Source organism: Indicator indicator, chromosome 41 (genome assembly GCF_027791375.1).
Source record: "Indicator indicator isolate 239-I01 chromosome 41, UM_Iind_1.1, whole genome shotgun sequence".
NCBI classification, from domain to species: Eukaryota; Metazoa; Chordata; class Aves; order Piciformes; family Indicatoridae; genus Indicator; species Indicator indicator.
In genome coordinates, this window is record NC_072050.1 from 201475 (window position 1) to 227743 (window position 26269).

The 26269-nt window shown below is 52.0% G+C and overlaps 1 protein-coding gene across 5 annotated transcripts in view; it reads right to left on the bottom strand.

Moving 5' to 3' along the window:
• Positions 1-1378: 1378 nt before the first annotated feature.
• The window catches only part of SCN8A (sodium voltage-gated channel alpha subunit 8), a 40577-nt gene continuing 15686 nt past the window's right edge, over positions 1379-26269 (bottom strand). For 2 of the 5 annotated variants that reach the window (XM_054397063.1, XM_054397064.1), the window contains exons 9-26: positions 25931-26137; positions 25077-25364; positions 24355-24714; positions 23719-23854; positions 22247-22485; positions 21672-21845; positions 17875-18231; positions 15877-16347; positions 15225-15342; positions 14402-14556; positions 13784-13957; positions 9482-9604; positions 5623-5907; positions 4908-4961; positions 4570-4707; positions 3812-3916; positions 3150-3420; positions 1379-2526 (exon numbers count right to left, since the gene is read on the bottom strand). In XM_054397063.1, coding sequence (XP_054253038.1) covers positions 1379-2526; positions 3150-3420; positions 3812-3916; positions 4570-4707; positions 4908-4961; positions 5623-5907; positions 9482-9604; positions 13784-13957; positions 14402-14556; positions 15225-15342; positions 15877-16347; positions 17875-18231; positions 21672-21845; positions 22247-22485; positions 23719-23854; positions 24355-24714; positions 25077-25364; positions 25931-26137 — 4803 coding nt within the window. Of the gene's footprint in view, positions 2527-3149; positions 3421-3811; positions 3917-4569; positions 4708-4907; positions 4962-5622; positions 5908-9481; positions 9605-13783; positions 13958-14401; positions 14557-15224; positions 15343-15876; positions 16348-17874; positions 18232-21671; positions 21846-22246; positions 22486-23718; positions 23855-24354; positions 24788-25076; positions 25365-25930; positions 26138-26269 lie in introns of all 5 variants that reach the window. The other 3 variants (XM_054397065.1, XM_054397066.1, XM_054397062.1) reach the window with 2 other exon arrangements.

Sequence of the window (26269 nt, forward strand, 5' to 3'; positions counted from 1 at the left end):
TGTCTGGTGGTGGTGGTGGTGGTGATGGTTCCTCGTGCATGGTCCTGGTCACTGCATGCCCTCATGCAAACTGCTCCTCTGCACTGAACAAGCAACTTTTGGGTAGGGGTGAGGGTGGTAGCGGGGTTGAAATCAGCCTGAGCTGGCTTCAGGCTGAAGGTACCCAACTGCCCCAGCTCCCAAAGCAGGTAAAGGCCAAGTGGGAAGTAGAATAGCTCATAAATAGCAAATAAAGGATGGCAAGTAAATGGCAATTCAATGGCAAGGGCTCAGTGGGGGACGTCCTTCTGGAGTTTTTTCCCTTTTTGTTGTTGTTTTATTAACTTTTCTTCCTTTTTTTTTTGGCCTCCTTTTTTCTTCATTTTTGATTTTTTCTTATTTTTTGTTGTTTGTTTGCTGCTTCTCTAAATGCAAATCTAATTTTGCACGACCCAACCCTTTCAACGTCATCACTTGGAGGTTATTTTGTTCTCCTTTCAATAATAACCAATCAAATCTACTTTTGCATGACCAAAACCCTTTCAACATCATCATTTGGAGACTATTTTGTTTTTCCTTCAATAATAACCAAATCTACTTTTGCATGACCAAAACCTTTCAGCATCATCACCTGGAGGAGGTTATTGTGTTCTCCCTTCAATAATAACCAATCAAATCTAATTTTGCATGACCAAAACCCTTTCAACATCATCACTTGGAGCTTATTTTTTTTTCCCTTCAATAACAACCAACCAAATCTACTTTTACATGACCAAAACCCTTTCAACATCATCACTTGGAGCTTATTTTCTTTTCCCTTCAATAACAACCAACCAAATCTACTTTTACATGACCAAAACCCTTTCAACATCATCACTTGGGGAGTTGCCTTTCCATAATAATCAAGAAAACAAAAATCCTTTTTTTTTTTTTTGGCTGCCTTGGAAAAACAGAAACAAAACAAACCTAAAATAAACCAAAAGATGAATCCCAGCAGCAGGTTCTGTGGTGTTTGGGGTGTGTGTGGTTTATTTTGCTTCTTTTCCTAAGTTGCACTGACTGCTGTGGAACATGCAGTATCCACCTGCCCAGACAATAGAAAATTCATCTTTTCATGATGTTTTGTTTTTTTTTTTTCATTTTTTGGGGTGTTTGAAGGTTTAGAGGGAGGTCCCTTGGACAGGTGGTGGAGATGCAACGCTGGCACACAGTAAGCAGATAGGTTTGGTATAAGATTTTCAGGGAAGTGTCTTCCACAGCGGTTCTGGGTTGATACATCTCAGGAAGTTTGTAAACAATCTGTGTTTGGTTTTCTGTTTGTTTGTTTATTTTCACTTGCAAATAGGTTGAATTTGTACAATTCTGCCTGAATTCTCAGCATTTATTATTTTTTCCTGTCTCAGCACTTGGATTCCCTGACATCTTTTGGTCTTTTGGCTCTCTCTCGTCTCCCCTCCTCCGCCCGTTGCTGCTTCTCCTTCTCGGGCTTGGTGACGCTGTCGTAGGAGGGCAGGGAGGCGGTGGATGGGGTCCCTTCTTTCTTCTCCCTGTTGGTTCCACCATTTTCCAGGTTTTTGGAGACAGGCCTGCGGCTGATGAAGCCTCGTCTGGCCAGACGGACCCTGTAAGCCCTCTGGATGACCACCGCCGAGACCTCCTCCTGCTTGCGCCGCAGCGTGGTGGTGATCGGCTCGTAAGACACTTTGGAAGGGTTGGACGCCACGAACCTCTCCTCCATCTGCTGCCTCAGGATGTCCAGCTCCCCACTGTCCCCCAGGACACGTTTGGTGAAGGCAAACAGGATATCCAAACAGTGGATCCTGTCCCCACTTACCATAGGCAGGTCCATAGCGATGAGTTCGATGGTGTTGGGCTTGGGGACGCGGAGGGGATGCTCCAAGGCATCGGCAAAGTCTGCCAGCTTGCTGTACTCAATGAACTGGGTGGCATCGGGGTCGAACTTCTCCCAGATCTCATAGAAGGTCTCAAAGTCATCCTCGCTCAGGGGGTCGGCGCTCTCCTCCGTCGCCACACTGAAGTTCTCCAGGATGATGGCGATGTACATGTTGACCACGATGAGGAAGGAGATGATGATGTAACTGACGAAGAAAAATATCCCCACCGAGGGGTTCCCACAGTCCCCCTTGAAGCCGCTGCCGGGGTGCTCCTTGTCCAGGTCGCAGTCCGGAGGCCGGTTGAGGATGGGCAGCAGGAGGCCGTCCCAGCCTGCCGAGGTGGTGATCTGGAAGAGGCAGATCATGCTGTTGCCAAAGGTCTCGAAGTTGAACATGTCGTCGATGCCGGCCTCGTGCTTGACGTAGGCAAAGTTGGACATGCCGAAGATGGAGAAGATGAACATGACCAGGAAGAGCAGGAGGCCGATGTTGAACAAGGCAGGCAGGGACATCATTAAGGCAAAGAGCAGGGTGCGGATCCCTTTGGCTCCCTTGATCAGGCGCAGGATCCGCCCGATGCGAGCCAGGCGGATGACTCGGAACAGGGTGGGAGACACGAAGTACTTCTCAATGATTTCAGCCAGAAACATTCCTAGAGAAGAAGGGAAAGGCACAAGGGTGAGCATGGAGGCATTCAGCTCTGCTGCTGAACATAGTCAAGGGATGGGGAGCACAGAACACCTTGGCCACATCTTGGGCCGTGAAGATGAGCAGAGGGCTGGAGAACCACCCCTGTGGGGACAGGCTGGGGGAGCTGGGACTGCTGAGCCTGGAGAAAGGAAGGCTCCAGGGAGACCTTAGAGCTGCTTTCCAGTACCTGAAGGGGCTTCAGGAGAGCTGGGGAGGGGCTTGTGACAAGGGCTGGGAGTGCCAGGATGAGGGACAGTGGCTTTGAGCTGATAGAGGGGAGACTGAGACTGGAGATGAAGAAGAAAGAGTGAGGGGTAGGGAGACTCTGGCACAGGCTGCCCAGGGAGGCTGTGGATGCCTCTTCCCTGGGGGTGTTCAAGGCCAGGTTGGATGAGGCCTTGAGCATCTAAGCCTAGCTGAGAGGTTTTCCTTCCCATGGTGGGGAGGTTGGAGCAGATGAGCTCTGAGATCCCTTCCAACCTGAGCCATTCTATGAGTCTAACACATCCCCATGGAGCTCTACTTTGTAAACCCAGAGTCAGCCTAGAGCTCAGAGCCCTCCAGCTGCTTTGGTGTCTCACTTACCCACAATGGACAGAATCACAACCACGAAGTCAAAAATGTTCCACCCGATGGTGAAATAATAGTGCCGCAAGGCGAACATCTTCAGCACACACTCACAGGTGAAGAAGATGACAAAGACCAGGTTAATCCAGTACAGGATGTCTTCCATCTGCTTGCTTTGTGTGTCTGTCTCCACCATCATGGTCACCATGTTGAGGCAAATGAGCATCATGATGACTATGTCAAAAGCTTGCTGGGTGACAAAGTCAAAGACAGCTCCTTGGATGCGGTTCTGTGCAAGAGGAGAGAGAGTGTGAGCCAGGAAGGCTGCAGCAGAGCTCCAGCAGCAGGCACCAGAGGTGCTCAGCACACCAGGGGATGTGGCCTCTTGGCACATGGAGGCTGCCCGGGGAGACTGTGGCTGCCTCCTCCCTGGAGGTGTTCAAGGCCAGGCAGGATGAGGCCTCTAGCAGCTGAGTCTAGCTGAGAGGGGTCCCTGCCCATGGTGGGGAGGTTGGAGGAGAGGAGCTCTGAGGTCCCTTCCAACCTGAGCCATGCTGTGGTTCTGTGTCTGAGTCATATTGAGAAGAACATGGAAATATGGAGACCAGCAGCAGCTCGACCAAAGGATCGTTCTGGAGCTAAAGCTCCTTTGGAAGTCTGCTCTGCTCTAACCTACTCACCAGAGGTCGAGGGATTGGTTTTTGAGGCTTCTTTGAGCCCAGTTTTTTCATGGCATTGTAATACTTCTTCTGTTCCTCTGTCATGAAAATGTCTTGACCTCCAAAGTAAAGGGGCAGAAAGGAAACTGGTTACAATTAGCTGCAGCACCAGCAGGGAAAGGTAAAAAAAAAACATCCTGGCTAAGTCAGGAGGACACCTGCCAGATGGGAAGCTGGTGGCAGCTACTTTAGACAGAAAGAATTTGTTCCAATAGCTAAGGTGCTCAGAATCTCCCCTAGAGAGAGCTGGGAGCAATTCCTATGGCTGCCCTGCATCCTTCCCCACCTCATAGGTGCTGCCCACAGGCAAATCCTCAGCTTAACTTGCAGAGAAGAAAAGCAGCACAGGACAGAGAGAAAGCAAAGGAAACCTATCATTAGCCTGGTCTTACCTCAGGTCTTAGCCTGGGATAAAACCCCCAAAATCTCTCATTTCCAGCCTGTGGACCTCAGCCCCGCATAAAAACACTCAACAGAAATGCAGGAAAATGTAGCCCATGGGTAACAGTTTTGAGTTTCCCACAGAGCTTTAGGCTGCCTCTTGTTTCTCCTGAGCCAATTCTCTGTGAGGCTGGGGAGGGAGCGATGCAAACAGTGCCTGTGGCTCTGTGTCCCAAAGCTCTCTGAGGGGAGGTCTGCCCCAGCCTGAGGCTCCTTGGCCTTTATGTTGCAGCAACCCCCTGCAGGCTGCAGCTCCCCAGCCAACGCAGATCACTTATCTTCTTCTTTTGCTGATTGAAGTTATCGATGATGACACCGATGAACAAATTCAGGGTGAAGAAGGAGCCAAAGATGATGAAGATGACAAAATAGATGTACATGTAAATGTTGTCCTCGTACTTGGGTTGCTCTTCTTGCTGAATGGGAGATGAGAGGAGAAAGAAAAGGCAGTTCAGAGTCAGTGCAGGACTGGCTGTGCTTGGGGAGCAGGAAACAGTCACAGAATTCAAGAGAATAGAAAGGATTTGAGGTTTTGGTTTGGTTTGGATTTTTCACTCTTGATTTTATCAAAGCAAAAGGAACTGCTGGGAGCAGACTTTGTGCTCATGCTCTTTACCTTTCTGGAGTCTACTGCTGCGTACATGATGTCCATCCAGCCCTTGAAAGTGGCCTGGCAAAGGAAAAATTCAACATAATTGACCCAAAGAGCAAATCTTTGGCAGCCAAGCCAAGGGATCCCTGGCACTCCCTGGGGGTGTTCAAGGCCAGGCAGGATGAGGCCTTGAGCATCTGAGTCTAGCTGAGAGGAGTCCCTGCCCATGGTGGGGAGGTTGGAGGACTTCTGAGGTCCCTTCTAACCTGAACCATGCTGGGATTCACTTGGAATGTGGAAACCTCTGGGCTTTGCTTTGGGAATTACCCAAACTGTGTGAAATCATCTTCCAGCCACCTCCTCCTCCTCCTCCTCCCATCCACGCTCTGGGCACCACCTCAGGTATCCAAACTCCCCAGGCACTGGTCCTAGACCACAGACTGATGACAAGGATCAGGCAGCTTGGCCTCGGGCTGGGTACCAGCTGAGGCTGGGGACCACCAGGGGTCCAGGGGAAGCCTGGAGGTGTTTGTGGGGCTGAGAGCTGTCCCATGGAGAACTTGTTGCCCACCAGGACTGCCAGGTCCTTCTCCACAGGGCTGCTCTCCAGCAGATCACCTCCCAACCTGTACTGCTGCTGAAGTTTATTCTTCCTTCCCAGCTGCAGGACCCTGCACTTATCCTTGTGGGACCTCATGAGGTTCCTCTCTGCCCAGCTCTCAGTCTGTCCACAACTTACTACTTGCAGCAGTGCCAAGTATCCTGCCCCCACGTTGTCGAAGTTGATTTTGACATTCTTCCACCGGATCTCCGTGGAATTGGGAGGCATCAGAGCTTCGCAGTCAGTCTTGTTGTTAACAATTTCGATCTCAAAGCGCTCCTCCGAGGTCTCATTAAAGCAGTAATGATATTTGCCAGCAAACAGGTTAACCCCCATAATGCTGAAAATCAGCCAGAAGATAAGGCAGACCAACAAGACATTCATAATGGAAGGGATAGCCCCAACCAAGGCGTTGACAACCACCTGTGTTGGAAGGGGTGGGAGAAAGTTTCAGTATAAACCAGGAAGGCAGGAACCAACAAGCACCAACACAGCTGCTTTGGGGGGGTGGAGATTGGAGGTGAGGCCACTGAGGGAGCCCTGGACTCTGCTCCAGGCAGTGAACTTATTCCCAGCAGGAAGAGACCAAATTCTGCTTCCAGGCCACCTAGCAAAGGGCTGCCTGAGAAAGCCAACAGGCCAGGGGCTGGCTCTCATCTGGGGCTGTCACTGCTTTCATCAACAAGTGGTTTAAATTGGTTGTGGTTGCCAAAAGGGAGAGAGGGGAACCTCTGCTGTGTGAGGCTCAGGCTCTCTTCTTAGCACCAAACAGGCTTCTGGCTGCAATTTTTCCCTAGAGCCATGTCTGAGGAAGCTTTTTCCTCACAGATTTGCTGGGGTTCAGCAGCCAGTGGTCCTTCCAGCCATTCCCCACTCTCAAAGGAGGCTGTCACCACCTCAGAGCCTGCCTCCTGCTCCCACCAAGCTCTCCAGCAACCTGCGTGGCATGGGCTTGGGTGGGGCCAGGAGCAAGCCCTGGCTCAAGACGAAGCTGTGAGCACTGCACACATCCAAAGCAGAGCTGCCAGCAAGCAAGGCCAGGCAGCCAGCTGACCATGCAGCTGGACAGACTCCAGAAGACAGAAAAGCCACATTCCTTCCTCTGAGCTGCAGCACAGGCAGTGGGGTTGGGCAGAGCTCCTCTCTTCCAGGGTCTCCTAATTTTAGCTGCTCCCAGTCTGGAAGCAGCATGTCCCTAAGCAGCCCTGGCCAACACATGACAATGGAAGCCACCAGGCTTTTAATAGAGTCAGGTCAGCAGCTATTAAATCTTTGATGATGATGAGCTCCTAATTTAGATTCCTTTAATAGATGAACAGAAGCTAAACTGGTTTGACCTCTCTGCCTTCCTTTGGAGAGGCTTCTCAGCTCCACAGTGATTCAGGAGGCCTCAGGTAGTAGCACCTGAGCCACAGACTGGTCCTGGCCACCATCAGTTGTCCCCTTCTCCTTCCATCTAGCACCTGTTTGCTGGATGCAGCCACCACAAGCATGTCAAGCTCTGCAGCAAGCACCTCATCCCAGTGGGCATGAAGGAAAACTGAAGACAGGAGGGATCTGGATGGGAAGTGGCACTGCAGCAACCTCATGGATTTATCACTGCAGGCCCATGGAGGTGTAAAGCCACAGGCCACAGCACAGCCTTCCAGGACACCTTCTCTTTCATCCTCCCATCACGCAAACAGGACCTCTGCTGCTGACCACCAGCACAGCAGCAGGACAGCTTTTAAGGTTCGAGATCCTTCAGGTGCTGGTTGGTGGCTGCAGCTCCTCATGGGAAGCTATAAGAGTGGCAGAACCTGCTGAGATGTCTTCCCCAGGGGCACCCTGGAGCTGAGAGGAGGAATGTGGCTTTTGTGTGCAGACTGTCACGATGCATGCAGGTTTCACAGCACCACTGCCAAACCTCCTTGAACTAGCAAGCTCTGGATAATGCAGATTGCTATGGAGTAGAGAAAAGCAAAGAACTACTCTTCTGTTTCCTTTGCCAAGCCAATTCCCACCTCTGTACCCTGCCTCAGAAGGCTTCTTCTGGGTTTCTTTCTGTCTGGATGGGGCAGATTTTTGTCTTCAAGTCCAAACCAAGGGACTTGGGGTCAGAGCTTTTCTTCCTATCACTTCCCCTGGAATCTGAAAGCTCCTGATCAGCTTTTTTTTTGCCTTTCTCACACTGGATTTGCTCAGCAAATCCCAAGGAGATCAGCTGGATCCAGACTCTGAAATAAAGCTGCAACTTCCCTTTTCTTAACCTGTGGCAGTTTAGGCTGGGTGCCCCCTGCCACTGCCGCATGAGATACACCTCTGGTGTCCTGGGTGCCCACCCACAGGGGTGGACACAGGAAACGACGTATTTCTACCCATAAATCCTGCACCCTATAAGGCCATCTGCAAAGTCATTCTCTTGCTCTTTCTTCCCTCTCTGCTCCCACGGGAGATGTCCTCTCTTATCGGGTAATGCCGGGGGAGTATCCTCAAGGCCTCTTAGGCCTGTCTAGGCCTAATGCCAGGAGGAGAATGGAGGGGGGGGCAGTCTCAGACCTGGCCAGCCTGAGACTTGCCTAGCAGCGGGAGGGGGAAGAAAGAGCCCTGGGGGGTTTGGGTTTACCCTCAGGTGGGAAGAAGGGAAGGATTGGGAAGCTTTGGGAATTCTGTGAGGGGTTCTGTACGCTTTGGGATACTCTTTGTCACTATGCTTTGTAGCTTGTAGTTCTCTGTAGCTTCACCAATTGCTTTTCCATTTAAACTTTCCATCACTCTCCAATCCGTTTGTGTGAGTCTCATTCTTTTGTCCCTTTCGGGGCAAGAGACGATCTGTCTGGCCCCAAACCAGCACATAACTAAAAAGACTTAAATTTTTCCTCTTGCAACAGCTCTAACTGTGAGCTGAGTGGGGTCTGGCCCAACAGCCAGGAACTGGGAACCCCCTGACACAGCCTGGCCTTTACCTGACAGAAACATCCAATCCTTGTGTGTGCTCTTCTAGGATCATTTCAATTCCAAATGGAAAAGAAAAAATAAACAAACAACCCAAAAAAGCACCAAACCCACAAAGGATCGGTGGCAAAGTGGGGGAGGCACTGCAGTGACCCCCAAGCCCCCAGCCAGTGGTGCTCTCTAACAATTTGAGGAAATCTTTGTTGAGTTCAATGCTTTGCTTGTGCTTTCTGGCTCATTCCACAGTGACAAGGACAGGGGACCATAAAGCATGGGAAAAAAAGGGGAAGGAGTGGAAAGGAAAAGCTTCACCATCAGACAAGGCTTCCAGTCACCACCAGACTGGACTGAGAACAACAAGGTGCAACAAGAGGAATTAAACCAAAGCCTTTGGGGTTTTTTTTTTGCTTGTTTTCAAAGAGCTGAGCTCCCCACCAGTCCCTTCCTGAAGGCTTGAGTGATCCCAGGAAGGAAGCAGCCTTCCACCCCCTTGCAGGCAGGTTGCATTTTGATCAACCAAAAAAACTCCAACCCCAAACCACCAAAACTCTCTCAGATCAGATTCTGTCAATCCAATTCCACCAGCAGCCAACACCTAGAAGGGGGCTGGAGACAACTGAGGTGGTTCAAATTCTGCTTCTTTGCACCTGGTGATTCTCCCTAGATAAAAAAAACCAACAAACCCAAAAGTTACAGCTGAGAAGCCCCCTCGGATGCTAGAGGTCAAAGCCAGGCTCGATGACAACAGCCAAGTGTCAACATCACCTACGAATGGCAGTGGATTGGGCCAGTAATTAATGTAATGAGGCAGCTGAATGCATCTCCCCTTTCGTTTAAGAGGGGAGGGTGCAGCAGTGGGCAGGGTGAGAGGACATCCACGGGAGAGGTGATCAGAGTCAGCAGCTGCATCATGAGATTCTGTTTGGAACTTTTCTTTCCACCAGTTTTGATCAGTTCTAGCATGCTTTAAAAAAAAAATAAAAACCCCAAACGAAAAACCAAACCCCCTCCCCCCTCCCCCTCCACAGGCATGCAGAAGGATCAGCTGCTAATGGCATCTTACCCTCATCCCCTCAAATCGGGACAACGCTCTTAAAGGCCTCAAAGCTCTTAGTGTCCTAAGGGACTTTATGGCACCTAGTTCCGAGTAGCCCAAGGCATTAGCTATAAGGCTGACTAAAGAGACCTACACAGGAAATAGAACACAAAAAAAAAAAAAGAGGGAAAAAAAAAAGAAAAGGAAAGGAAAGGGAAAAAAAAAGTAAAGGAAAAAATCAAAATGGAAAAGAAAAGAAAATAAGAGAGAGAAAAAATTTTAAAAAAAGAAAGAAAAGAAGAAAAAACAAAATAAAAAAAAAAGAAAAAAAGAAAAAAAAGGTTCCAGACTGTTAGAATGAGTCCCCTAGCACTGCTTGCCCAGCCCAGGCTGCCAGCCTGGGTGGCCCCCAGAATAAATACCGAAGACATGACACCAGCTGCCTACTTCACTTGACTGAAACGACCTGGAAGGAAATAATGTGGTTGAGAAAGGCATAAGAAAAGAACAGAGGGGAGAGAGAAGTGAGAGAGAGAGGGGCAGAGACACACAGACGAGGAGGGGGCTGGCCGAGGAAGAGCCCGAACAAAAACCTTACCCTCGCCCTTTCCTGTCTGCAGGATCCCAGCGGCTCCCATTAAACTTAAGCCAGACAAATTAAAGGTACCTATGAGAAAGAATACAGATAAATACAGACACTGCACCCCACTGCACCCCACTGCACCCCACTGCACCAGCAAAGCACCCAGCTCAGTGCTGCTCTGTCCTTGGCAGTGGCCTTCAGGGATGGGCTGAGGGAGCTGGGGGTGTGCAGCCTGGAGAGAAGGCTCCAGGGGGACCTGAGAGCTGCCTGCCAGTACCTGAGGGGATCCTCCAGGAAGGCTGCAGAGGGACTTGTCCTGAGGGTGTCTAGAGACAGGACAAGGGGGAATGGTTTGAAGCTGAGGCAGAGCAGGGTTAGACTGGAGCTGAGGAAGAAGTTCTTCACTGTGAGGGCGGTGAGACTCTGGCACAGGCTACCCAGGCAGGCTGTGGATGCCTTCTCCCTGGAGGTGTTCAAGGCCAGGTTGGATGAGGCACTGAGCAACCTGGGCTAGTTGAAAGATGTCCCTGACCATGGCAGGAGGTTGAAGTAGATGATCCCTGAGGTCCCTTCCAACCTGAGCCACTCTAGGATTCCCCACATGAGTCAATGGAGAGCTCTTTAGATTGGATCTGACATGACTTGGCCATGTGTAAGGAGCATCTACAGACACCAGCATCCCACCAGCTTCCTGTTTTAGCTAGCAGCACGTTACAGACACAGATAAGAACAGAGATGCCAACCTCTTCAAGGAGCAAAAGGAAAAAAAACATCAACGGACAAGAACAGATAATGGAAAGCCAGAGATCTCCTCCTGGAGCAGGCAGGGGCTGAGCTTCCTTCTTGGAACAAGACACTTCCTAGTTATCACTCTGGTTTAAAAGGGATATTAAGTTAATCATGGGAAACTGATTACAAGGATGATTCTTCTTCCACACACGCACCAGAGAAATTCCAGGACCAGATTGCAAATGCAAGGCCAGGCTGGAGGAGGCCTTGAGCACCCTGGGCTAGTGAAAGGTGTCCCTGGCCTTGGCAGGGGTTTGGAACTGTCTGAGCTTTGAGGTCCCTTCCAACCCAACTCATTCTATCAGTCTGCCCTGAAATACAGCACAGGGGAGAGGCTTCACTGACTCCTCACTTCCAGAGCTTCTTCCTCCTGGCTGCTGGGCAGGACACCAGGGCAGTGAACCAGCTAAAGGCTGGGGTGGCTCTCAGGGGGTCTGTTCAGTGTTATTCCCTTGGGACACTCCAACAGCAGACACAGCAGGCAGCGATGGCAGGCAAGAGGGACTCCAGACTGACTGAAATGCAGAAGCTTTCATTATTACCCAGACAATTCTCTTCACAAACAGACCCAGCAAGCCTGGGGAGTCAGAGGAGGAGGAGGAGGGTTACTGACAATGCTAGCAAACCTGAAAAATAACATTGGAGAGGGTTGTTACCAGGCAAAGGTTGAGTCCCTGCTCAGCACAGCTCCTACCCTGCCTCCGTTCCAGCCCCATCTCTGCTCAAATCCTGAGTTGTACCAGGAACAGGACATGGTGCTGAGCTGAAGATCCACTGAGTAACATTTTGCCATCTGTTTCACACTGCAGACAAAACTGAGCAGCTCTCCTGCCTACCAGCTGCAGGTGAAAGGAGGGATTCCTCCTACGGCACTGGGAATGCAGGAGCCTTGTTCCAAGTTGGGTTGGTCCTTGAGCAAGATGCTGAATTGGGTCCCTGAGGCTGTGGCTGCCTGCTTCTTGGAGGTGTTCAAGGCCAGGCAGGATGAGGCCTTGAGCAACCTGAGCTGGTGGAAGGTGTCCCTGCCCATGGCAGAAGGTTGGAACTGGCTGATCTTTAAGGTCCCTTCCAACCCAACCCCATTCCATGGATCTCTGAACATTCCCCTGCTCAATCCCTCTGCCTGGGAACTTCCTTATACTCACTCCCCCTGCAGCCAGAGAATTTGGTAAGCAAATGCAGCTTGTAGCACAATTGTCAACTGAACTGCTCTGCATTCCCAGCAGCTGGAATTCCACTCCCAAATGGGAAGCATAAGGGCTGGGAATGTTATTTCTGTGCTCAGCTGCTGCTCATCTTTTTAATTCAATACCCCAAAGGATTTCATCTGCTGAAAGCCTTCCCTCAGAGCAGCGCAGAGGGAGGGCTGGCAGCTCATGGCCCTCCCCATCTCAGCACCTTGCTCTTCATCTTAAGGCAGTGAAGGAGACCTTGGGATTACTGTCAGCAGAGTTACTACTTCAGGCTGTGTGAGGAGGAAAGGCCTTGGGGGCATCAGAGAGGACATTGGTTAAAATAATCAAAATATCTCAGAAGAAAGTTCAGCTCTCCCCAGGAAGTGGCGACATCCTGAGTCACTTCTGCCCCTGGATTCCAAGCATAGTTCCTCCACCTACTCAGGAATATTTCCAGAGTGATCATGGCAATGAGCAGCAACTTGGCATAACTGAATCATATCCAACATGCTCCAAATGAAAAGCTTGGGAAAAACTGGAAGTTTGGGTTTTTTTCCCCATACTTGTTGCTGGATGTTCACTGAGGACACCAAGACACAGCTGGCTGGGAGGAAATGTCAGGGGATGGGATAGTGGTCATGGGAGCTGGGTTATGGTTGGATTCAATCATCTTAATTAAAGGTCTTTTCCAACCTTAATGATTCCATGATTCTGTGTTTTACAAGAGAGGCACTTGGGATTCTAAAATCCTTTGGATCCCATCACTTCCTGCCACCTTGGGCAGCAGGAATTCAGCTGCAGTGCCCTTGCTGCATTCCAGGGCCACACTGATTGCTGACTCTCCTCTCTGGTGGGGCTGCTTCTCTCAATTCTCAAATTCATTCTCCCTGCCAAGATGTTCTGGGGGGGAACCCCAGGGCGATCATGGACTGGATCTGTCCAGACCAAACCTCATGCTATGATCTCCTACCAGCAAGATTTGCCTTTGTTGTTTGATGAGGTCCTGCTTCTATCTGCTGGGCATCAGAGCTCCTTGACAGAGGAGGCGAGATGTAGACATTAAAGGTGGTAGAACACTGGAGCAGGTGGCCCAGGGAGGTTGTGGAGTCCCCTCCCTAGAGGTGTTCAAGGCCAGGCTGGATGAGGCCTTGAGCAACCTGGGCTGGTGGGAGGTGTCCCTGCCCATGGCAGGGGGTGGCACTGGCTGATCTTGAAGGTCCATTCCAACCCAACCCATTCCATGAATCTCTGTTGTTAACTTTTGCATCCTGAGCTCTGAAAGCACTCAGGACTGTCCCAGACCCCTGTGCCCCATGTTCAGAAGAACAGATCCTGTTAGGTGGCAGGGTGGGGAGAGTCTGAACCCTGCCTCATCATCCCCTCATTAACAACACAAACTAATGACCACAGACAGGAGGTGTCCCCAAGGAGCCCTCTGTCTGCACAAGCTCTGCCCCTGGTCACACCTTCCAGTAGCTTGAGGTATAAGCAGAGCTCTTAGAAACAACATTTTCAGTGGAGCAGAGGAGCTCCAGGGCTGGGAAATCCTCCTCTGTATCTGCAGATAGCTCTGTAGGAGCTGCTGGGCAGCAATTCCATAGGCAACATTCCAAGGGCTCCAGGGTTTTATCCTCCTTGGTTTGGAAACCTACAGATATTGAACCCTCAATTAAAGCCAGGATCCAGTCAGGAGACTCCCCAGGAGTAGACAGGAGCTCAGCAATTCTTCTACCCAAGAGTTTTTTTTGTTCCCAGCAGAAGTAAGGAGGGGAGGATACATACAGCCACGATGAGGAAATCCAGCCAGCACCAGGCGTTGGTGAAGAACTTGACAAAGCCATAAGCACACCACTTGAGCAGCATCTCCAGGATGAAAATGTAGGTGAAGACCTTGTCTGCATACTCCAGGATGGTCCTGATGGTTTTCCTCTGCTCTATGTAAATATCCTCAAAAGCCTGTGGGGAATAACCAAGGCCCTGGAGTCACCACCTTGGGGTCATTCCACAGCTCAGCCTCATCAGCCAGAAGCTGAAACACCCAGAGCTGAGATGAGTACTGGAATCACAGCTCTGGTATGGCCCAGGGAAGGGGGAGCTGCCCCATCCCTGTGACCAGCCCAGCTCAGCTTGTTTGTGGCTCTGAGCAACCTGCTCTGGTTGGGGATGTCCCTGCTCACTGCAAGGGTTGGACAGAGTGAGCTTGGAAGGCCAGGCAGGATGAGGCCTTGAGCAGCTCAGTCTAGCTGAGAGGGGTCCCTGCCCATGGCAGGAGGTTGGAGGGGATGAGCTCTGAGGTCCCTCCCACCCTGAGCCATTCCAGGATTCTATGACTCCCCAAATTCAACTTTCCCAATCAGCTGTGCCCTGCTTTCACCCCACAGCTCCCTGCACATTACTCACCAGAGCACCACTGCTCAGGAGGATCATGAAGATGATGAAGGTCTCAAACCAGTTGTGCTCCACAATCAGGAAGCAAGTCTTCCTCAGGGTCCACCAGGACTTCCCCAGCCCTTCCTCAATGTTCACCTGGCAGCATTTGCAGCGCTGCACACAACCTGCAGTGGGGACAATGACAGAGGAGCCTCAGCCCAAGGGCTGCCGGGGGGGGGCACAGAATTTAATGTCAGAAGAAGAAATTCCCATTGTTTGGAAGCAGTTTTGATGCCAACAACACCAAACCTGCCAAGCTCCAGTTCAAACTCCTGGGTTCCTGGAGACTTTAGGATGATTTTTGCCACTTATCAGCCTGACCCCTGAATTACCACCACCCTGTGCCCAGGCTGGGCTCTCTCTAGTCAGGGTGGTGTCCACACAGCTGGCAGAAGGGGAATGGAAAACTTGCTGCTAAAATAACCTTGAACCACTTTGGAGCTTGCCATGGGAATAGCTTGAATGGATCAGCTGCAGAAAGGCATTGAGGCCACTGAGGAAAAAAATAAACCTGGACCAGAAGCCAGAATCTGATGCTTCTGAGGCCTCCAGGCTCCAGCTGTGCAGCAGAGCTCAGATTGCCCTGCCAGGGGTCAGCATCTCCAGCTCTGCAGTGGCAACTGCACCTCCATGGCCTGCACTCTGCAGATGCTTCTGAACTAGTGCAGTCCTGATGCAAGGTTCAAGAAAGGTCTCAAACAAGCTGGCAGCCAACCCTGGTCCAGATTGAGACCTAACCTCATCAGACAGGTCCTCCAAAGAGCTCAGAGGCTTCCAGTCACAGTCACCTTACCTTCTGTGAAGCAAGCATCTGGGTCCAGGTACTCCTCTGGTGCCTCCACAGGGACTTCTTCCACTTCAGGCTTTATGTCAATGGTGCTGCCCTCAGAGGAGCTGGTGTCATCCAGTTTCTTGAACACCAAATAAAACCCAACTCAGCTCATGATGAGCTCCCAGCAGATGCCAGGCACAGCAATTTCCTCACCAGATTTACTATAAATTTCCTCATCCAGCCTGGCCTTGAGCACCTCCAGGGAGGGGCAGCCACAGCCTCCTGGGCAACCTATGCCAGTGTCTCCCCACCCTCACCGCCAAGAATTTCTTCCTCCTCTCCAGTCTCAGTCCCCCCTCTCCCAGCTCAAATCCATTCCCCCTCATCCTGGCACTCCCAGCCCTTGTCCAAAGTCCCTTCCCAGCTCTCCTGGAGCCTTTCAGGTACTGGAAGGCAGCTCTAAGGTTTCCCTGGAGCCTTCTCTTCTCCAGGCTGAGCAGCCCCAACTCTCCCAGCCTGTCCGCACAGGGGAGGTTCTCCACCCCTCTGCTCATCTCTGTGGCCTCCTCTGGATCCTCTCCAGCAGTTTTCTGCTGGCTCCATTTCGTTCTCCCTCCCTGGATGCCTTCAGGCACTCAGATGACCTGGAGTAACTTTCAGCCTTTCCCCCTACCTCTTTGCTGCCATCAGGATCTGTGTCACTGCTGAAATCCTCTGTATTGAGGTTCTCAAAGTCTGACTCCCCCACGGCAATGGGCACCCTGACGGTCAGGTTGGGGTTATTGATGAAGGACATGTGGTCCTCGTCGATGATGTACTTCTCCACGCTGCTGCCGATGCCACTGGTGGTGCCATTGCCGTTCTTCTGGTAGTCAATGTCCCTGTTGATGTCAGCCCCTGTGTGGTTAGCAATGCAGTTCACTTTCTTGTCATAGAGCTCGTCCAGAGGTTTGACCTCGTCTGCCTCTCGCTGCTTGAAGTGAGCCTGCATGAACTCTCGCACCTTCGCCTTGGTCCAGGCGATGCCCTTCTTGATGCGGATGACAGAGATCTGCAGGTTGTTCATCTCCCCGTCGTCGTCAGTGGCTGCCAGGTTGTCAGCACTGAAGGAGCTCAGCAGCAAGGCCAGGAAGAGGTTCAGCACCTGCAAGAGGAGAGGCCACGCTCGGCAGGTGTGGCAGGCAGGAGCTGTGCTCCCCCGAGCGGAGTGAACCACCCAAGTCCTGCTGATGCTCACAGATTGATTGATCCATGGAATGGGGTTGGGTTGGAAGGGATCTTGAAGATCAGCCACTGCCAACCCCCCTGCCAGGGGCAGGGACACCTCCCACCAGCCCAGGCTGCCAGGGCCTCATCCAGCCTGGTCCTGAACACCTCCAGGGAGGGGGCAGCCACAGCCTCCCTGGGCAACCTGTTCCAGGCTCTCCTCACCCTCACTCTCCACAATTTCTTCCTGCTCTCCATCCTCAGTCTCCTCTCTCCCAGCTCAAATCCATCTCCCCTCATCTTGGCACTCCTATCCATTGTCAAAAGTCTGTCCCCAGCTCTTCTGGAGCCTCTTTCAGGTGCTGGAGGGCTGCTCTAAGGTCTCCCTGGAGCCTTCTCTTGTCCAGTGATAGTCTCCAAGACTTATTTTGTTGAGAAGTGCTCTGAGCAAGCTGCCAGCACTGCTCTGAAGCAGGCAGCTGCTCACACTGCCTCAGCCTTGCTCACACTGCCTCAGCCTTGCTCACATTCTCCTCCATAGGCTTTTCTCCTTCAAACCCAAGCCCAGAAGGAAACATCCTGCTCCATCCCAAGCTCCCACAGTCCAGGCGGTGCAGCTCCAGCAGCCTCTTGCACACCTCCTGACTGAGCCAGTGGGCAGAAACTTCCCAGCTCATTTTAACAGCTCAGGACGTTCCTCTGCTCACCAAATCACTTCCCCTGTTGGCATTTGAAACCAGGTCTGGCTTCTTTTAGGCTTCTGTTACCCACCCAGGCAAGGTGTGGGGGCTGTCCCCTTTGACTGAGGGGTTCAGACCTCCTGCTTGTCACAGAATCCCAGCATGGTAGGGGCTGGAAGGGACCTCCAGAGATCACTGAGTCCAACCCCCCTGCCAGAGCAGGATCCCCTAGAGCAGGTTGCACAGGACAGTGTCTAGATGGATCTGGAATGACTCCAGAGATGGAGACTCCACCACCTCCCTAAGCAGCCTGCTCAGGGCTCCACCACCTTTAAGTTAGAGAAGTTCTTCCTCATGGAACTTCTGATGTTCAAGTCTGTGCCTGGTACCCCTTGTCCTCTCCCTGGGCAGCACTGAGAAAAGCCTGGCCCCATCCTCCTGGCCCCCTCCCTTTAGGTATTGATCAGCATTGATGAAATCCCTCCTCAGTCTTCTCCAGGCTGGAAAGCCCCAGGTCCCTCAAGTCCCAGCTCCCTCAAGTCCCAGCTCCCTCAGCCTCCCTTCCCAGGAACATCACTGCAAAGGGCTTGGCTGCTTTACCCCTGGCCAGCAGCTGAAGCCCTGAGCCAGCACAGCACAGCTTGAGCTTTGCCAGCAGGGCTGCCCAGGGCCAGGGAGGACCCCACCACAGCTGACACACCACTGGCTAAGTCCTGGCCATCTCCCCACCTTCTCTCCCACCCAGAGGCAACCACCAAAGCCCCACGCAGTAACCATTTACTGACCACCAGGTTTCCGATGACCATGACCATCATGAAGACAATCAGGCACATGGCCTGGCCTGCCACTTCCATACAATCCCACATGGTCTCAATCCATTCCCCACACAACACACGGAAGACAATAAGGAAGGAGTGGAAGAAATCGTGCATGTGCCAGCGGGGCAGCTCACACTCCGGATTGATCTTGCAGACACACTCCTTGTAGCTCTTGCCGAAGAGCTGCATGCCCACCACGGCGAAGATGAAGACGATGATGGCCAGCACCAAGGTCAGGTTCCCCAGGGCGCCCACTGAGTTACCGATGATTTTGATCAGCATGTTCAGAGTGGGCCAGGACTTGGCCAGCTTGAAGACTCGCAGCTGGGAAAGGGGAAAAGGAAGGAAAGGAAGGAGGGAGAGAGAAGAGGAAGAGGGAGAGAGAAGAGGAAGAGGGAGAGAGAAGAGGAAGAGGGAGAGAGAAGAGGAAGAGGGAGAGAGAAGAGGAAGAGGGAGAGAGAAGAGGAAGAGGGAGAGAGAAGAGGAAGAGGGAGAGAGAAGAGGAAGAGGGAGAGAGAAGAGGAAGAGGGAGAGAGAAGAGGAAGAGGGAGAGAGAAGAGGAAGAGGGAGAGAGAAGAGGAAGAGGGAGAGAGAAGAGGAAGAGGGAGAGAGAAGAGGAAGAGGGAGAGAGAAGAGGAAGAGGGAGAGAGAAGAGGAAGAGGGAGAGAGAAGAGGAAGAGAGAGAGAGAGGAAGAGAGAGAGAAGAGGAAGAGAGAGAGAGAGAGAGAAGAGGAAGAGAGAGAGAGAGAGAGAAGAGGAAGAGAGAGAGAGAGAAGAGGAAGAGAGAGAGAGAGAGAAGAGGAAGAGAGAGAGAGAGAGAAGAGGAAGAGAGAGAGAGAGAAGAGGAAGAGAGAGAGAGAGAAGAGGAAGAGAGAGAGAGAGAAGAGGAAGAGAGAGAGAGAGAAGAGGAAGAGAGAGAGAGAGAAGAGGAAGAGAGAGAGAGAGAAGAGGAAGAGAGAGAGAGAGAAGAGGAAGAGAGAGAGAGAGAAGAGGAAGAGAGAGAGAGAAGAGGAAGAGAGAAGAGGAAGAGAGAGAGAGAAGAGGGAGAGAGAGAGAAGAGGAAGAGCGAGAGAAGAGGAAGAGCGAGAGAAGAGGAAGAGCGAGAGAAGAGGAAGAGAGAGAGAGAGAGAGAAGAGGAAGAGAGAGAGGAAGAGAGAGAGAGAGAAGAGGAAGAGAGAGAGAGAGGAGGAAGAGAGAGAGAGAGGAGGAAGAGAGAGAGAGAGGAGGAAGAGAGAGAGAGAGGAGGAAGAGAGAGAGAGAGGAGGAAGAGAGAGAGAGAGGAGGAAGAGAGAGAGAGAGGAGGAAGAGAGAGAGAGAGGAGGAAGAGAGAGAGAGAGGAGGAAGAGAGAGAGAGAGGAGGAAGAGAGAGAGAGAGGAGGAAGAGAGAGAGAGAGGAGGAAGAGAGAGAGAGAGGAGGAAGAGAGAGAGAGAGGAGGAAGAGAGAGAGAGAGGAGGAAGAGAGAGAGAGAAGAGGAAGAGAGAGAGAGAAGAGGAAGAGAGAGAGAAAAGAGGAAGAGAGAAAAGAGGAAGAGAGAAAAGAGGAAGAGAGAAAAGAGGAAGAGAGAGAGAGAAAAGAGGAAGAGAGAGAGAGAAAAGAGGAAGAGAGAGAGAGAAAAGAGGAAGAGAGAGAGAGAAGAGGAAGAGAGAGAGAGAAGAGGAAGAGAGAGAGAGAAGAGGAAGAGAGAGAGAGAAGAGGAAGAGAGAGAGAGAAGAGGAAGAGAGAGAGAGAAGAGGAAGAGAGAGAGAGAGAGGAAGAGAGAGAGAGAGGAGGAAGAGAGAGAGAGAGGAGGAAGAGAGAGAGAGAGGAGGAAGAGAGAGAGAGAGGAGGAAGAGAGAGAGAGAGGAGGAAGAGAGAGAGAGAGGAGGAAGAGAGAGAGAGAGGAGGAAGAGAGAGAGAGAGGAGGAAGAGAGAGAGAGAGGAGGAAGAGAGAGAGAGAGGAGGAAGAGAGAGAGAGAGGAGGAAGAGAGAGAGAGAGGAGGAAGAGAGAGAGAGAGGAGGAAGAGAGAGAGAGAGGAGGAAGAGAGAGAGAGGAGGAAGAGAGAGAGAGAGGAGGAAGAGAGAGAGAGAGAGGAGGAAGAGAGAGAGAGAGGAGGAAGAGAGAGAGAGAGAAGAGGAAGAGAGAGAGAGAGAGAGGAAGAGAGAGAGAGAGAGGAAGAGAGAGAGAGAGAAGAGGAAGAGAGAGAGAGAGAAGAGGAAGAGAGAGAGAGAGAAGAGGAAGAGAGAGAGAGAGAAGAGGAAGAGAGAGAGAGAGAAGAGGAAGAGAGAGAGAGAGAAGAGGAAGAGAGAGAGAGAGAAGAGGAAGAGAGAGAGAGAGAAGAGGAAGAGAGAGAGAGAGAAGAGGAAGAGAGAGAGAGAGAAGAGGAAGAGAGAGAGAGAGAAGAGGAAGAGAGAGAGAGAGAAGAGGAAGAGAGAGAGAGAGAAGAGGAAGAGAGAGAGAGAGAAGAGGAAGAGAGAGAGAGAGAAGAGGAAGAGAGAGAGAGAGAAGAGGAAGAGAGAGAGAGAGAAGAGGAAGAGAGAGAGAGAGAAGAGGAAGAGAGAGAGAGAGAAGAGGAAGAGAGAGAGAGAGAAGAGGAAGAGAGAGAGAGAGAAGAGGAAGAGAGAGAGAGAGAAGAGGAAGAGAGAGAGAGAGAAGAGGAAGAGAGAGAGAGAGAAGAGGAAGAGAGAGAGAGAGAGAAGAGGAAGAGAGAGAGAGAGAAGAGGAAGAGAGAGAGAGAAGAGGAAGAGAGAGAGAGAAGAGGAAGAAACAAAAAAGAGAAGAGAATCAACACAAAACAGAAGAAAACAAAACAGAAACCCCCCCCCAAAAAAAATCCCCCCAAAAAACCAGAAGGAAACAAAACAGAAAAAACCCAGAACAAAACAAAACAGAAGAAACCAAAGCAACAAAGCAGAAGTGGCAGTTTAGTTGCATCTTAAAGAGGGGACACCAGGCAGAACCTCCTGCCCAGCCCCGACCCGGTGTCACACAAACACAACCTGAGCTCCTGCTGCAGCAGGCAGAGGCACCAAGGGATGATTAACCCCCTTGGAGTTTGGCCTCCTGTGCTTAGTTATCTCCCAGTGGTCTCCCTGGAGCTTCTACCTTGCTTTGCAAACCCTGCAGCATTAAGAAGCCAGTTCCAGAGTCTCACCACCCTCCTACTGAAGAACTTCTTCCTCAGATCCACTCTAACCCTGCTCTGCCTCAGCTCCAAACCATTCCCCCTTGACCTGTCCCAGAGAAAGTCTCTCTGCAGCCTTCCTGCAGGATCCCTTCAGGTCCTGGCAGGCAGCTCTCAGGTCCCCCTGGAGCCTTCTCCTCTCCAGGCTGCACACCCCCAGCTCCCTCAGCCTGTGCTCACAGCAGAGCTGCTCCAGCCCTTGGAGCATCTTTGTGGCCTCCTCTGGCCTCACTCCAGCAGCTCTGTGTCCTGCTTCTGCTGGGGACACCAGAACTGGAGGCAGGATTGGTAGTGAGGTCTCATCAGAGCAGAGTCAAGGGGCAGGATCCCCTCCTCTGCCCACACTCCTCTGGATGCAGGCCAGGATATGCTGTGCCAAGAGACCTCCCAAGTCATTCTTCACTGCCTAAATGCAATCAGCTGTTGCTCAGACCTTGTAAAGAGCAGTTGTGAAGAGGAGACCACAAACATAACCCCCACTCATCACTCTCCTCCCCTCAAGCAGGGAAAAAAAACCAAAACTGGGTTTTGTCCTTCCTTCTGTCAAAGCTTCCTAGGAGCTCCCAGGTTTGGCATTCAAAGAGAAGCAGAAGAGGAAATACCAATCGGAAAGATCGCAGCACAGAAAGTCCTTCCACATCTGCCAGGCTCAGCTCCATTAAACTGAGGGAGACAATAAATCCATCAAAGATGTTCCAGCCTTCTTGGAAATAATAGTAGGGATCCATGGCAATGAGCTTCAGGAACATTTCTGCTGTGAAAATTCCAGTGAAAACCTGGAGTGGAGAGGAGGGAGACAAAGGACAGGCAAAGTTTGGGTTTGGTTCTCTTTCTGATCTTCAGGCTAAAGATCAAGCAAAGCAATTTTGGTCACACCAGCTCCAAGGTGTGGCAGTGCCCCCTGCTCATCTGCAGAGGTCTCTTCTCCTCTGGTGTAGCACCAGCAGCATTGCCCTGCTCTGGCAGGCCAGGGATTTACAGATGGATTTTAAAGGCACTAACAAATCTGGCCAGAAAAGTGCTCCCTCAGCAACCATCTCTGAGCTGCCACAGGCTGCAGTGAGGGCAGGCTCCTGCTGCTCAGTGCCCTCTAGAACCTGGGCAGTGCCCTCAGTCCAAGTCTACATCAACAAGCAACAGAAGCTGTGAGGGGCAGAGCACTTCCCACCACTCTTACCAGGTTTCCAACAGCCAGCACGTGTTCAAACTCTGGGGTCATGGGGTGGTGCTCCATGGCCATGAACAAGGTGTTCAGCACGATGCAGATGGTGATGGCCAAGTCAACAAAAGGATCCATGACAATCAAGTTCACTATCTCCTTCAGCTTGATCCAGTATGGGTGGCACTCCCAGATCAAGAAGGTGTTGGCAAATTTGTACCAGCAAGGGGGACACTTCCTCTGGGACTCCTCCAGCTCTGGAGTTGCAAAACAAAACCAGCAACAGAGTTCAGTGCTCAGCTGCAAGGCTGCTGGAGCTGCCTGGTGCTCAGCACAGCTAAGATCCTGTCTGGCCATGCCTGGCAGGAGCCCTTCTGCTGTATGCCTGCTTGCAAAGCAGCTCAGTGTTCTTGGCCCCACATCTTGGCCTCACACCTAAGGGGCTCCAGGGTGCTCAGCAACAGCTTGAGACAGAGTTACTGAGCCATGAACATCAAGACTACAGCCAGAACTGGAGGGGCTGGAAGGAGCCTCTGGAGCTCACCCAGTTCAGCCTCCTGCTAGTGCAGGTTGGCCAAGATCAGGTTGCACAGGAACACACCCAGGTGGGTTTTGAAGGTCTCCAGAGGAGACTCCACAACCTCTCTGGGCAGCCTGCTCCAGGGCTCCAGTATCGTCACTCTGAAGAATTTCTTCCTCATCTCCACTCTAAATTTACCCTCATCACAGACTCCCATGGGCACAGAAATGCCTTGGACAGACCCCTGGCATGTGTGGGATGAGAGCTCAGACTCAGGCCTGGCAAAGCTGCCCCCAAAAGTGGCATCTAGAGCCAGCAGAGGGTGGGACTTGAGGCTCAGGGGTCTTGCAAGGTTCCATTGAGGCTTCACAGCTGTTGGTACTGAGGTGGGTAGGGAAAGGTCCTCTGCATTCCCTTTCCCATTGGCTCCCTGGTTGCTTGGTGTTCAGTTGCCTGGGAATTCTAAAGTGGCAAGCGAGGAGCTGAGGAGCTCAGCACTGCAGCCTGAAGGCGTTGGCGCAGGAGGGGAGCAGCAGCAGAACTTTGCTCTGCTTCTGAGTATTTTTAGTTTTTCTCCAATTTTATTGCAGGAGACAACAGGAATTTGAGCTCATCAACCTCCTATGGCTGCTGCTCGTCAATGCTTGCTGGGTCCTGCATAACAGATTTGGAGTCTCAGCTCTGGGTGCTGCCCATTTCAGAATTCCCACCAGCCTGGAGTCCCTTTCCCTTTCTGACAGCTGTCAGCTCAGCTCAGCCTCTGAAGGGGACCTGCAGGAAGGCTGGGGAGGGGCTGTGGCGAAAGGATCTTCTGTGACCAGGCACAGGCCTGTCCCTGCAGAGGGACAGCCTGCACAGCTCCAGCAGAGGGAACCCAGGGCAGAGGTGGGGTGAGGAACTACCCCATGGGGAGGTCCTCTGCCTTCCCAATCGACCCCAACACGAAGGGCACAGCCTGGACCATACCTACCCTCCACAAGGGTGTTGGTCAGGCCGGTCATGACACTGTTGGTCCGATCCTTTCTTCCATAGGATGCATTCACCTGATCCATGGAGACCAAGAGGGACCCTCCAGGCTTCTTCCTGATTTCGATTTCAGTGGTGCCCTGAAAAATTCACCTGAAGATTAACACAAACTCTCCATCCTCCCAGGAGCTCCCACACCCTCAGCCTAGGAATGTGGCACCTTTGCTGCTGCTCTCCTTCTCGCTTCCCACCTCACATGAGGTTGGTTCCCCTCTGCCAGGCTCTCAACAGCTCCTTAGGAATCACCCCAGCATACGTCAAGGGTTCCTGCTCCTATCTGTTCTCACTTAAGGACTCCATTCCAAGCAGGAAGCCAGGAGGAGAAGGAGTTGGGTCATTGATTTTTGAAGAGAAAGGTGAAGCCAGAGCAGGGGGTGCTGAACCCAGCACTGACTCTGATGGGAAGCCAGAGCAGGGGGTGCTGAACCCAGCAATGACTCTGATGGGAAGCCAGAGCAGGGGGTGCTGAACCCATCACTGACTCTGTGCTCACTCTTGGGGCTGGGGGCAGCATTCAGGAGGGGAGCAGAGCCCAGCCCCGCGCTGCCTTCCTCCCTCTGTGCTCAGGACGCATTTTCACCTCGGGCAGGAGGCGTCCCCCAGGCATGCTGGAGGGGGGGCCCCCGATGAGGGACACGACGCCGTTGCAGTCCACGGTGCTGTTGCGCTTGAGGCTGCGGCGCAGCGCAGGGAAGATGCGGGAGGAGCGACTGCCCTGGCTGTAGCCGCTGTAGCCGCTGTAGCTGCTGCGCCGGTCGCGGCCGCGGATGGGGATGAAGAGGGAGTCCCGGCGGCCTTCGCTCTCCTCCACCGTGCTGTGCTCGTCGTCGGCGAACTCGTTCTCCGAGCCCGGGTCGCGGAACCGTCCCTTGTAGCTGAAGATGCTGCTCTTGCTGTTGTGCCGGGAGAGGAAGGGGGAGCCTGGGATGCTGAGGAGGGACTGGGGGAGAGAAGGAGATGACAGCGGTGTGAAGGGATGGGAAGGAAGAACTGCAGAGCTCTCAGAGGGCTTTCTGCCCTTCTCCAGCTGTGCACAAACCACCCCTGCTTGGACAACAGCCGTGGGCAGGGACACCTCTCAGCTAGACTCAGCTGCTCAAGGCCTCATCCAGCCTGGCCTTGAACACCCCAGGGAGGAGGCAGTCACAGCCTCCCTGGGCAGCCTGTGCCAGAGCCTCTCCACCCTTCTACTGAAGAACTTCTTCCTCAGCTCCAGTCTCACCCTGCTCTCCCCTCAGCTTGCCCACATCACCCTGGCTCAAAGCACAAACATTAGGGAATGTTTGTGGGAATGACAACTACCTGGTTCATGATGGAGAACTTCCTTCCCAGCCTGTTGTCTGGCAGCCTGAATGCCTTCCTCCTCATACCATCCTCGGACTCTGACTTGAACACCTTCTCATTGTCACACTTCTCATCCCCCTCTGACAGTTCCTTGTCCTTCCTTTTTTTCCTCCGGTTTCGCCGCTCCTTGGCGCTCTTGGAGCTGAGTTTGGAGATCTCCGAGGAGCTCTGGGACATCCTTCCCCCACCATCATCTTCCACAGCATCTTCAGACACTGTCCCTGCTGAAGTGACCATAGCAGCAGCCTGAGGGTGTAGGCAAGAGAAGGGGAAAAATCAATCAGATCTCACCACGATCAGTGCTCTGTTTTCTGCTCAGAGTGTGGCTCGGTGCAGGGTTTTGGGGCAGGACTGAGGTGTTTGTTCTCTTTCTCTTAGGAGCAGCTTGCAGCCAGGACTTGTAAAAGGTTTTACAGCCTCCTTCTGCAGGTAGTAAAACCTCCCTCAGTCCCTCAGGGTTGTTTCTGAGCTCTCCATTCAGGACTAACCAAGATGCACTGCTCTGTCTTGCAGAGATTCCCACACTGAGCTTGGGAACACTGAAAATTCCCTTCAGAGGGAGGGAGTTTCCCATCACAGAACAAACACTGCAGGCTTGCACACAACCCAGGTCACAGCAGCAGCAGGGCAGAGACACTGCACCATGCCAACCCTGGCCAGCAGCTGACACAATGCCAAGGCAAGCCAGACACAGCAGGGCTGCATTGTTTGATCCTACATCACTGCTCTGTAACCACAGGCAGAGAAACCTTAAAATATCCAAATGAATCAAAAAAGAAAAATCCAAAGAAAACAACACTGAAACCACTGACCTGGGCCTCCTCCTGCTGCTTCTTCAGTTGTTCCAACATGGCTTTAAATTCTGCCTCCTTCTGCTCTGCCTCCTCCAGCGTGGCCTGGTTCTGCTCCTCGTAAGCCATAGCTACCACAGCCAGGATGAGGTTCACCAGGTAGAAGGACCCCACAAAGATCACCAAGACAAAGAAGATCATGTAGGTCTTCCCTGCTGCTCGTAAGGTCTGCAGGGAGAAGACAGAATGGTGAAGGGAAGGCAAAAGTAAAAGGGGAAGCAGCCTCAGAGTGCCCCTTGATAAATGGACTGAGCCCAAGTTTCTTGACCTGGATGCCTTGAAGGAAACATCCTGGTGCTG